Genomic DNA, 13,309 nt, shown 5'->3' on the forward strand with positions numbered 1-13,309 from the left:
AGATGGAGGGAAGGACCCATGAAAGAATGACCAAAAAACAATCAAAACCCAATTACTTCCAGACAACAAAATAAATGGCATAAAAATCCTAGAAAGAATATCAAGTTTAGGAGATCAAGGAGATTGCAGCACAGATTCTCACAGGTGTTCTACTATAGAAGTTCATACCACAAAGTCAGGAAGTCAAAACAGATCAATTTAAGAAGCAGAAGCAACAAAGCAGAATCTCACAAATAATGGGAAGACAAAGAAACACATCTTAATCAGAAGGAAAGGAGGAATCCCCAGAAAGAGAACAAATTGAAAAAGAGTCAAGTAAATTATAAGATATTGAATACAAAACAATGGTTATAAGGAAGGTTAATGAGCTCAGTAAGCTCAGAGAGAATTATAAAAAACTACTGGGAAACTGAGGAACTCACTGCAAACTACATAAGCATGAAAAAGAACATAGAAACTATCAACAAGAGGCAAGAGGAAATGAAGAATACAATTTCTGAATTGAAGAACACAGTAGAAGGAATAAAAAGCAGGCTAGATGAAACAGAGGATAAAATCAGCAAGCCAGAGGACAAGGGAGAGAAAAGTTCCCAAAAGGGCAAGAAAATGAAAAAAGACTCAAAAGGATGAAGGGGAGTAAAGAGAAAAGTGGGACAACATGAAACATAATAATATCTGTATAATAGGGATACCAGAGGAGAAGAGGAGCAAGGGGTAGAAAACATATTTGAAAAAGTAATGATGAAAAACTTCCCTAATTGGAGGAGAAAAAAAGTCAAACAAGTTGAGAAAGCAAAGAAGGTCCCATTCAAGAGGAACTCAAAGAGGCTCACTCCAAGACACATCATAATTAAAATGGCAAATATCAAAGACAAAGAGAGAATCTTAAAGGCAGCAAGGGAGAAACAGGTAGTAACACACAAGGGAGCCACAATAAAGCTAGAAGCTGACTTCTCAACAGAAAAACTACAAACCAGAAAGGGAAGAGCAAGAAATATTCCAAGTAATGAAAATCAAAATCCTGCAACCAAGCCTGCCCTACCCAGCAAGACTCTCAATTAAAATGAAAGGCAAACTACAGAGTTTACCAAACAAAAGGAGGCTAAAAGAATACACCTCCACCAAACCAGCATTGCAAGATATGCTAAAGAAACTCCTTTAAGAAGATGAAGAAAAAGAGTGCAAAGAGAGGAACATAGGTACAAGTGGAAAAAGTGAATAAGTACCTATCAATAATAATTTTAAATATAAATGGATTAAATACTCCAATAAAAAAGCATAGTGTAACTGAATGGGTAAGAAAACATGACCCCCACATATGCTGCCTACAAGAGACCGACTTCAGAACAAAGGACCTACACAGGCTGAAAGTAAAGTGATGGAAAAAATATTCCAAGAAAATGTCAGGGAAAAATATCAGGAGTAGCAATACTTATATTAGATCTTGGACTCTCCAGCTTCAAGAACTGGAGAAACAACAACAAGCAAAGCCCAGAGCAAGTAGAAGGAAGGAAATAATCAAGACCAGAGCAGAACTGAGTGACATAGAGACTAAAAGAACAATTCAAATGATCAACAAATCATGGAGCTTGTTCTTTGAAAAGATAAACAAAATTGACAAGCCTTTAAGCAGACTCATCAAGAAAAATAGTGAGAAGACCCAAATAAATTATATCAGAAATAAAAGAGGAAAAACAACAACTGATACCACAGAAACACAAAGGATTGTAAGAAGTTACTATGAACAATTATATGCCAAGAAATTTGAAAACCTCAATGAAATGGACACATTTCTAGAAAAATGTAACCTCCAACAATGAATGAAGAAGAAGCAGAAAACCTGAACAGACTGATAACAGCTGGTGAATTTGAAGCAGTCATCACAACTCCCAGGACACAAAAGCCCTGGACCGGAGAGTTTCACAGGAGAATTTTACAAAACATTTAAGGAAGAGCTAACCCCTGTCCTTCTGAGACTATTCCAAAAAATCCAAGACGAGAGAAGACTCCCAGACTCTTTTTATGAGGCCAGCATCATCCTAATCCCCAAAACAGATAACGATGCAACAAAGAAAGAGAAATACAGGCCAATATCACTGATGAACACAGACAGTAACATCCTCAACAAAACATTGGCAAACTGCATCCAGCAATACGTTAAAAAGATCATCCACCAAAATCAAGTGGGATTCGTCTCAGGGATGCAAGGATGGTTCAATATTTGCAAATCAATAAATGTAATACATCACATAAACAAGAGGAAAGACAAAAACCACATGATCCTATCAATAGATGTGGAAAAAGCATTTGATAAGGTACGCATCCATTTATGGTAAAAACACTCAGCAAAGTGGGAATAAAGGGGGCATACCTCGGCATAATAAAGGCCATATATGAAAAACCTACAGTCAACATCACACTCAACAGGCAAAAACTAAAAGCTTTCTCACTGAGATTGGGAACAATACAAGGTTGGCCGCTTTCACCACTTCTATTCAACACAGTATTGGAAGTCATAGTCACAGCGATCAGACACGAAAAAGAAATAAAAGGCATCCACAGTGGAAAGGAGGAAGTAAAACTGTCATTGTTTGCAGATGACATAATAGTGTACATAGAAAACCCCAAAGACTCCACCAAAAATATACTTGACCTAATAAGTGAATTTGTCAGGATGGCGGAATACAAAGTCAATATGCAGAAATCGAAGGCATTTTTGTACACCGACAGTGAAATATCAGAAGCAGAAATCAGGAAAAAAATCCCATTTGCTATAGGCAAGAAAAATAAACTACCTAGGAATAAATTTAACCAAGGAGGTAAAAGAGCTGTCCACAGAAAACTATACAACACTGAAGAAAGAAATTAAGGAAGACACAAATAAATGGAAGCATATACGATGTTTACGGATTGGAAGGATTAAGATAATCAAAATGTCCAAACTACCCAAAGCAATTCATAGATTCAATGCAATCTGTACCAAATACAAATGGCGTATCTCACAGACATAGAAAGAACATTTCAAAAATTTATATGGAATCATAAATGACCCTGACTTGCTGTGGCAACTTTGAGAAAGAAGAACAAAGTAGGAGGGATCACAATACTGACATCAAACTATATTACAATGCCAGTGTAATCAAAACAGTCTGGTAGTGGCATAAGAACAGATACACAGATCAATGGAACAGAATAGAGAGCTCAGAAATAAACCCATGTCTCTATGGTCAATTAATATTCAACAAAGGGTGCAGGAGCATAAAATGGAGTAAAAATAGCCTCTTCAACAAATGGTGTTGGGAGAGCTGGACAGCTACATGCAAAAATTTGAAATTTGACCACCAACTTACACCATACACTAAAACAAAGTGAAGATGGATACAAGACTAAAATGTAAGCTGTGACACCTTAAAAGTTCTAGAGGAGAATATGGGCAGGAAACTCTCAGATTCTCCACGCTGCAATATTTTCACCAATATGTCTCCTAGAACAAGGGCTTTAAAGGGAAGAATAAACAAATGGGGCTTCATCAAAATAAGAAGCTTCTGCACAGCTAAAGAGAACATCAGCACAATGAAAAGGGAACCAATTGTATGGGAAAATATATTTGCCAATGATAGCTTGGACAAGGGTTTGATCTCCAAAATATATAAGAACTCCCACCACTCCGCTCTGGGAAGACAAACAATCCAATTAAAAAATGGACAAAGGACCTGAACAGACACTTCTCCAAGCAGGACTTTCGTATGCCCAGAGACATACGAAAGGATGCTCAGCATCACTAGCCATCAGAGAGATGCAAATTAAAACCACAATGAGATACCACTTCACACCAGTCAGGATGGCCATCGTAAGTCAACAAACAACAAGTGCTGACAAAGTTGCGCAGAAAAGGGAACCCTAGTACACTGTTGATGGGAATGCAGACTGGTGCAGCCGCTGTGGAAAACAGGTTGGGATTTCCTCAAAAAGCTAAAAATGGAAATGCTTTTTGACCCAGGAATTCTGCTGCTGGGATTATACCTTAAGAATCCCAAAACACTAATTCAAAAAAACATATGCACCGCAATGTTCATAGCAGCATAATTTACAATAGCCAAGTGCTGGAAGCCACCTAAGTGCTCATCAATATATGAGTGGATCAAAAAACTGGTACATTTACGCAGTGGAATACTATGTAGCAGAAAGAAGAACGGACTCCTACCCTTAGGAACAGCATGGATGGAACTGGAGACCATTATGCTCTGTGAAATAAGCCAGGGGGTGAAAGATAGATATCATACGATCTCACCTATAAGTGGAACCTAATGAAGAAAACAAACAAGCAAGGAAAATAAAACCAGCAACACTGAGAGGAAAAACAAACCAACAGTAACAAGAGGGGAGGAGAGAAGAGGGCAACAGGGAAAATAAGGGGAAGGATCAAGTTAAGAAACATGTACAAAGGACCCATGGAGAAAGTCAAAGTGGGGAAGGATTGAGGGTGGTAGGTGGTGTTGGGTGCAGCATGGAGAGTGGTGGCGCGCAAATGGAGACAACTGTACTTGAACAATAAAAAAAATTAAAAAAGAGAATAACCCCAACTTCAGTGTAGATTATTTATAGGGAATGAGGGAGGTATAGAGGTGGTTTCAACTAATTCTGTAAAATTTCACTGTATTATGAAAAGTATCTGAAGCAAATATAACACAATATTAAGATATCTTAAAACTGAGTGGTGGATGTTTGAGTTTATTCTATATTATCTTTTACATTTTTGTGTATTGGAAAATTCCAGAAACCTTTTTTTTTAAAAAAAAAGATAATTCCAAGCACAAGGCCTAGCACACAGGAGCTGTTTAATAATTAGTAGCTATTAGTTGAATCACGATAATGAGGGTATAAAAGCACAAGTTAACGAGAAAAAATAATTTAATCAACAAGCTTTACTTACCCAAACATAAAATTCAAGAGACTTAAAAATGATTAGGACATTGGGGACGATGGTACTATTTCATTTCCACATTTTCCAATTTCTTTCATGGCAAAGGTTATTTCAATGATGAACAATGTATATGTTATGTCTGCACATAGATACACATATATAATTCTGTATGGAGGCTAATTTCTGCCTCTTTTCCATGCTGTCAGTAATATAGTTTTGTTTATAATATTTACTTTTTTTATTTTTTAAAGATTTAATTTATTTATTTTTAGAGAGGGGAAGGGAGGGAGAGAGGGAGAGGAGCATCAATATGTGGTTGTATTTCGAGTGTCCCCTATTGGGGACCAGGCTGGCAGCCCAGGCATGTGCCCTGACTGGGAGTTCAATTGGCGACCCTTAGGTTTGCAGTCTCTAGCTCAATCCACTAAGCCACACCAGCCAGAGCTGTTTATAAAATTTAGAAATACATGTCTATTCCCTGTATGAATTACTGAAACTTTACCACAACAACTGAATTGGACATCACAACTGATCATTCAGAATATATGTACATAGGCAATGAATATAAAGCTGTTTTATGCTATAGTTCCACCAGGAAAAGATGGAATGAGAAAAACAAACACCAATTTGAAAAGGTGGGAGAGTCTATTCTTAACTTGGTGCTTTTCAAGCTGTGCAACAAAGGTGCAAAAATCACTTCAAAGATCCTGACACTAATCTTGTTGATGCTAAATAAATGTCATGGTCTTATAGAAATTTATTTATATCAGGTGATGGGCTAAAACATTAAGATAGTTTTCTTTCCCAGTTTTTGGGAACCTTAGCACCCTAGTTTCCTGCCATATAATTGCAATCTCTGGTTCAACCCAGAAAAGGTGGAAAATGAATTTGCTCAGCAGTAAGTGAACAATTTATCAGCCAAGTTTTCTTTCCTTTCTGTATGTGTTACTACTGCTAGCTGACTCCATGGCTACCTGTCCCTTTAGCAGTGTGAGGAACCCAGTCAGGAGACCGCTCTGATAGCTAGGCCATCTTTTAAAGCTAGACTTTTGTACATCCTTCCCTTCAATGTAATCCTTACTCTCTGTTTCCTTCCCACTGGCCCCACCTTAGTCCAGGCTTTGATCCCAGCACTTGTTGGGCAGTCATTTGTAGACGTTGCTGTGATGTGCCATCCAGACTTATTTTATCAGCCCTTGAGATTGTTGTGAGCTGACAGCTCTCAGCTCTCATGTCCTTCTGGGAATTGCCCTGCCTCAGAGAGAGCTGCTTAGTCCAAGGTCACACAGCCTTCTCAAGGGCAGCCCACTAACAATGATAGGTTGATGCAGAAGAAGGAAATATATAGCCTTCTTGTTCCAACTGGGGACAATTCCCAGTTTCAGAGCTACCCATGAGTTCAGCAGAGGGCTTTGTTGAGCTGAATTATAGTCTGTCTTCTCTGCTAAACTCTGCCTCTTCCTGTTCCCTCCTGCAGAACGTGACCCCTCAGAGTAAACTCCCTCTTTGTAATCTCCAGTTCATAATCATCTTCCTAAGGAACCAAATCTGTATCAACATTCATGCTGTTCCAAAGAAGGAATGCTTTCCCTGGTCTCTGTGGTTGAGTGGTTTACATGCCCCTCTCTGACCAGTGACCTATAAAAGTGACATGAGCCACTTTGGGACTGAGCACTTAATCGCCAATGAAAAGGCCCAAAGAGTTCTTCACTTTCTATCATGGCTACTGGCAATGTTCTGGAACATTCTGAGAGCCTGAGTGATAGTGATGGCAGAGGTTATAGCCAACCTGTGACTGGACAGGTAGTATAAACCAAAAATAAACCTTTATTGTTTTAAGCCACTAGGATCCTGGGGCTGTTTGTTGCTATAGCAAAACCTATCCTATCCTGATTTATAAACCTTCCTCACTGCAGCAGCCTCCAAAAGCCCTCCCCTTCCTACCTCTGCTATGTCACCCTCTCCCAAATCTGTCAGTGAAACAGTCAGTGCCATCAGTGTTGTTCTCTACCAACTTCTCCCTTTTCCCCAAAGTTCTGAAGAAAAACATCAAACTCTTAATCCTAAAATACAAGGTCAATCAAGTTCAGATGTTCTCTCCCAAAATGTCTCTGTCTGCTTGATTCTCTCTCTCTCTCTCCCTCATCAACCTTAAAAAGCTTTAAAATTCCTGAAAGCCATGTCTTTCCATGCCTGAAATACCCTCTGCCTTTCTTCATCTACCGAACTCCTCCTTGTCCTTCAAACCTCAGCTAGAGCTCAACTCTAGGAAACTTCTTTGGCTCCTCTCAGCACCTATTTTTTACCCCTGTCTGATTTAGATCCCTCCATTGTGCACCTAAAGCACTCTGGGAAGAGCTTTTCCATACAGTTTGACTTCCTTACCTGTCTCCTCTACTTGACCATACACTTTTTGAGGAGGGAAAGAAAAATGTCTATTTGACTTTGTGTTGCTAACACCTTGGCACAGTAACTGGATGTGGTGAACACTGATGGTTTTTAGGTATAAATAGACAAATGAACCAATATATAACTCCAATTATTATGTTCTACAAGAAAAACCCAGTAAAAGTAAACTGAGCATTCATCATTTGTTTATTAATTTCCTGGTGACTAAGTTTTTCATGAGAAAATTCTTGCTTATTCCTTTAAGTTTTGTTTTTCTGTGATCAAGCTCTGGATTTCCTGTAGCATTCTCTAACCGAAACATTTTTTGTTGTTGATGTTTTTCTAGTTCAGGATTGGCAAAGCTCTTTCTGCAAAGGGCTTCATAGTAAATGTTTTTGATTTTGTAGCCAATACAGTCTTTGTCTCAACCAGTCATCTCTAAGTAGTTGAGTCACAACTACTAAATTCTTCTACCATAGTGAGAAAGCAGCCTTAAACAACATGTAAATGAATGATCAAGTCTGTGTTCCAATAAAACTTTATTTATAAACACAAAGGTAGGTCAGTTTTTTCCTGTGGGTCATAGTTTGTCAGCCCCCATCTAGTCTCTATAATTCATAGGATGGTGGAGAGTGAAAGGTGGGAGCAAACAAAGTGTAGATGGTTTGAAATGCACACAGGTCACTGAATGCTCAGTGAGAAGTTGCTCTTTGGGAGACTTGGTCTTTCCCATCCAATGTGATAGGTTGCTAAATTCAGGTGTTACAAGTTTATGGATCATCAGTGTCTTGCAATAATGAGATTATCACCTTAGTATAAACTGTCTATGGTCTCCTAGATTTTATATAATGGGCTTAAAGAGAATATGGATCTGCTACATGGAAGACAAATACAAATATCCAAGATCCATCTTATATACACTGCTGTGGAAATTCCATAGTTTCTCTTACTGAACATCATCACATGTAAAGATGAGAATTCAGTGTCCAGAGAACTATTCTTACCTATGAAAACAATGGTAATGGGTATTACTATTAGCTACCTTTTATCATGTACTTTCTATGGGCTTGGTGTTAAGTACTTTATGTAACTAAGGACCAACATTTATTGAGCATTTGCTTGTACCAGTCAGGGCGCTCAGTGTTGTTCATGTTATCTCATGAATTTTTGATCCTATTCCACAGTGCATGTATTACAGTTCTTCCCTTTAATCCATGAGGAAATGGGGCTCAAAGAGGGAACAAACTTTTCTCAAGGTCAAATTTGCTCAAGTTTGAGTCTGGAGTCTCTGCTATGTTCTGCATTGCATGCTACCCCATCAGTGTCAGCAGCCTACCTCAGGAGAGTGGGCTCAGCCTCTACCAGTCACTTAAATATCCGGGACTCTATCCAAGTTGCCTCTGCTGGAGGCAATGACTTCATTCAGGGCTTGTACAAAGTTCTACTTTTGAGACATTGGGAAGGAAGTGAAAACTTAATCCTGTCACAACTGAGGGCTTCGTCAGACATGTCACCCTTAATAAGAAGCAAAGAGTGTTGATTCTTTTTAAAACAACATTCTCCTATCAGAAACTTGTAACACCTAATTAATAGCTATAATGCAATCCATCCAGGCAAGATATAAGCAGGATAGCTATATGGCTGACAAATCAATTGTTAGCATTTAGCTCAAAATTGAAGGTGAATATTCCATACTGGCACCTTTAACCTAATTCAAAGCTTCACTCACAAAGTACATATTTGTTAAAAGGCAGCTCAGTGTATCTTCAGCCTGCTTTTCGTTTATTTGCATTACTACAGAAGTGCCTTATAGCTTGTATCTTAATTATTCATGGTTATTGGCAAATTAAGGCACCTGCCTCTCCAGTATCTAGAAGAGGAGGAAGCGTTCCATTTCAAATAAATTATGCCTCCCTGGTGCTGCCAGTCAGGCAATAGGTTGTTGCTAAATTCCTTATGAATAGGTGGGAGATCTTATATCACTTATAGTATATGAATAAACAAAACACCCCAGGGGAAGGCCAGGTATTTAATGTAAAGGATATTTCCACCCCCACCCTTGTTTCTTTCTAGAGTGATTGAGGTCTGGATTTCCTTACAAACAAGACCATTCAGACAAGAAGCAAGAAAAATGACACCTTTTTATTATCAAGATGATAAAAAAAGCTTGGTTCAATAAAATACGTGAGTCTCTGGTGTATGTTTCTAGTTCATATGCCAGAACGCTGGGTGGTCCAATGGAACACTACCTTCTATGGTTTAGAATTCATAATGATGGGATAGCAATATGGATTTCCTAATAATGAGTCCCAAACTCCTTAACTCACATTACTGTGGCAAAATACTTACAAATGTATTTATGCAAGAATCTTTTGTACTTACTTTGAAAACCAACTCATTATTTTATTTAAGGAGCTCTAGATTTGAGAGTCTAATAATGCAGGTGCAGTGAACATTGCTGATTGCATTTCAACCAAGCATTGACCCTCTCTTGTTGTTTGGCTACTACGTGGTGGTCTGGTGGCCAACCTCACTCCCAGCTTCAGAAATAGGTATACCTATTTCTCCTCCATACCTATACCAATTAATATAATTCAGTGTTTATTAGTATTTTGTTCATTATCACCCCCTTAAGAAACCTGTTTAGATTTTAAAAAATATTTTATTTATTTATTTTTAGAGAGAAGGGAAGAAAGGGAGAAAGAATGAGAGAGGCATTGATGTGAAGGAGAAACATTGATCCGTGCCTCTCGCACACCCCAAGTTGGGGGCCTGGCCAACAACCCAATCATGTTCCCTGACCATGAATTGAACTGGTGACCTTTCAGTTCACAGGGCAGTGCTCAATGCACTGAGCCACACATGCCAGGGCAGATTTTTTGTTAGCTAGTTTCCCCTACCCTGTCTTCTAAGGCCACGGACATACTATGTATCTCTTCATGTATTGTATATCTGTTGTATGTATAAAAAGAGTAAGGTTTTTTGTTCCCTCCTACCCTCAGGAAACTATTTTTGCCTTTTGGGGACCATATCACTCTTACTGAGAATGCATTTATTATAATCCTATTCCCTGTGCCAATCAGTGCATGACATTAGGGGTGGGCACAGGTCCTCAGTTGACCCACAGAGTACGAACTGGAAAATATTTTGGTAGTTGGTGAACATGAGGCATTCTCTTTCTATCTGAAGGGTTGGTACATGAATCTAAGCTTTGAAACTACTGTGGCTGTCTGCTCTCCTGAGGGAAGAAATCAGCTGAGGAAAAATCAACACACAAATCAGACAGGGCTGAAAGAATCATGGGGTACAAGCATTATGTCCTGATCAAACCATACCTGAAGTTCATTCTACTGCTAAACTTCTCAGTTGTATCAAAAGTCCCTTCTTTTTATTCTGTAGGTTAGTTGAATTGGGCTTCCTATTATAATAAATGAGTCCTAACTGACAGAACAGATAACATTTATTGAATGCTTCCAAAACTCTGGGTACTTCTCTAAATATCTTACATGTTATTTCTTTTAACAATGTCTGTGATTAGTATTATCATATTTCTCATTTTATAAACAATGATACCAAAACACAGTAAGATTAAATAACTAACTCACAGTCATACATAGGTAGAGGTAGTATTTACTCCTATGTCTATATAACTTGGAGCTGAAGGTGTTAATCACTTTATTTTACTTCTTTTCAGTTCTATGCAATTAAAGTCACTACTTTCTTGCTAGATATTTCAAAAGCATTAGAGAAAATGGTGTTTTATTGCTAACAATGAACTATATTGTGCAATGAAGAAATCTATGGTTCTCTCAAAGTTTTAAAATAGTTTTAAAATTTTATTTCTCCAAAGACACAGGCAAGTTTAAACTTAGAGATCATTTTCTACTTATGACTCATAAAATGGGCATCATTATTTTAGATATTCTTTCTTCTTATTATGAGAGGGTATTATTGGCTCAGCTACCATCCATTTTATAAAAGAGAAAACCTATAGTTTAGTAAGTTAGTCCTTCAAGTTGCTGTTCTGCTTTAAAATTATTGATCAACCTTATAAAGAACCCATTGGGTCTGAGGTTTCTGGAAACTTCACTTTTGAATTAGTCACTAATAATAAAAGAAATAAAACACAAGTCTTCTGATTCTTTGGGGAGAGAGGCATGGCAGCTGTGTGGTTGGCTGCAATACTTGTGTTCTCCTTTTGAAAGTTTTTCAAACATTAAAAAGCAAAAACAAATATCAAGGTTAATTATCTTATAGACCAAACTGAACAATGATTTCCCAAAAGAGAAAAAGGTTGAGAGCAGACATACCTTTGGCTCCAAAAAGCCAGGTAATCTGTGTAATATGGTGAGATGGGATATATCCCCAGCTTCATAATACTGTCAAACCCCCACATGCTGCTTCGGTTTGCAACAGAGACATCATCCTTGTTAACAAGGATGACAAGGGGACGCTGATTCTTTAGATGCCCAGTTTAATGGCAAGTGCTGTTTTTTTCATTTTACTTGAGTAATGGAAGACTGTGGCTTGTCAGAACCAGGATTCTGGTCACATGTGGAACTCAGTGAGGTGAGATATAAATTACAGTTATATGAGGATTGGGGCCAGGGTAGGGGGAATTTAGAAGCTGCAACAAAGCTATTCCACATAACAAGGAAAAAAATAAAAACCGTGATGCTGTATGCCTATAATAAACACCAGGTATAATCTTCTTAAATGCAATGTAGTTTTTTTTTTTTAACCACAGATATTAACAACCAATGCACATGACTTCTAAATCTACAAATGACTGTTTAAAAGAAACACAAAAACCCAGGGAAGCTGTCGTTCTAGAGAGGATGTGTCTCCTAGTTGAATAAAGTTGCTGCTTTTTATTGCCTGCAGGATGGGACTTAGCAAAGAAATAAAGGGGCTGTATTGTGTGACAGGGAGTAAATACAAACGTAGGCATTTCAAAGGCCAGCCAGGCCACCCCTCCCTTCCCCAGTCCATCATCTTCCTGCAAATGTTCACAATTTTCAGTCCTTCCTTCCCAAAGCCAGGAGACACAGAATCAGCTTTTCCTGGCTCTGCCTTAAAAGTTGGGGGTGCCTGATAGAAAACTAAATAAAATGAAAGGGGTAAAACGCAAATTCATTAATGCCCCCCTGATTAGACTGCTCCCTTAAATCACTGTCCCTGAAATAAAAAAAAGAAGGAATCATCTGACTGTCAAGGTTGCTTCCTGCAGACCCTGTGCTGCAAAGCTACAGCTTTCTTAGCTGAGTGTGAGCCAGCACACCCTCACTCTACACCAGATGTCTGCATATGCAGGGACTAACTCACAAGTGCCCCCTTTGCCCAGTGGGAAAAATTCACAAGCTTTATCGGGCAACAGTTACCCATAGCTTCTCAGCATTTGACCCAAGAGTAAAGCAGCCCGCTAGGAGTTTAAGAGAGGTGGAGGGAGACAGAAAAAAATCATACAGGTGGAACTGGCTTCCCAAGAGCTCCTGGCACCCTGCAAGTCTTTCAGGCGCCGCGTGCCTTGCCTTACCTGGTACACGTCCCGCAGCCCACACCACGTCCGCAGCACTTGGTGGCAAGCCCGCAGTCTCTCCGTGTACCATCTCCGCAGCGTGGACACGGTCAGGTTCCACACGAAGCGGCTGCCGTTGAACAGCAAGTCCTCCACTCCACACATGAACACCGAGGCCATGCCTCCTCCTTCCCTCAGAACCCGGGGTGCCCGGCTCCCCTGGCTGCAGCCGAGCGAGCAGATCACAGCAACCCTAGCACCTGGGCTCAGACAGCGGCTTCTGCTAGTAGCCGGGGGTCAGCCATCCACCAAACTAGCCTTACACGGTGTGAGCTGGCCAGGCTCCGGCCGCATGCCCCGGGATTGGGCGCCCGCCAACCAACGGCTGCGGCTGGCACACACAAGCCCAGTGTCCACCCCTCCCGCTCGCTGGCAGCCCCGAGCAAGCTGCGCTAAGCTCTGCCAGGCGAGCCCTCGGG

The 13,309-nt window shown here is 39.5% G+C and overlaps 1 protein-coding gene across 2 annotated transcripts in view; it reads right to left on the bottom strand.

Moving 5' to 3' along the window:
• Positions 1 to 13,090, bottom strand: part of FRMD4B (FERM domain containing 4B) — a 196,949-nt gene extending 183,859 nt beyond the window's left edge. For both annotated transcript variants that reach the window (XM_054595255.1, XM_054595254.1), the window contains exon 1: positions 12,849 to 13,090. In XM_054595255.1, coding sequence (XP_054451230.1) covers positions 12,849 to 13,010 — 162 coding nt within the window. In that variant the 5' untranslated portion in view covers positions 13,011 to 13,090. The remainder of the gene's footprint in view (positions 1 to 12,848) is intronic.
• Between the last annotated feature and the right edge of the window lie 219 nt (positions 13,091 to 13,309).

Source organism: Pteronotus mesoamericanus, unplaced genomic scaffold, assembly GCF_021234165.1.
Source record: "Pteronotus mesoamericanus isolate MK-2021 breed Mesoamerican mustached bat unplaced genomic scaffold, CSHL_Meso_final scaffold_54, whole genome shotgun sequence".
Taxonomy (NCBI): Eukaryota; Metazoa; Chordata; class Mammalia; order Chiroptera; family Mormoopidae; genus Pteronotus; species Pteronotus mesoamericanus.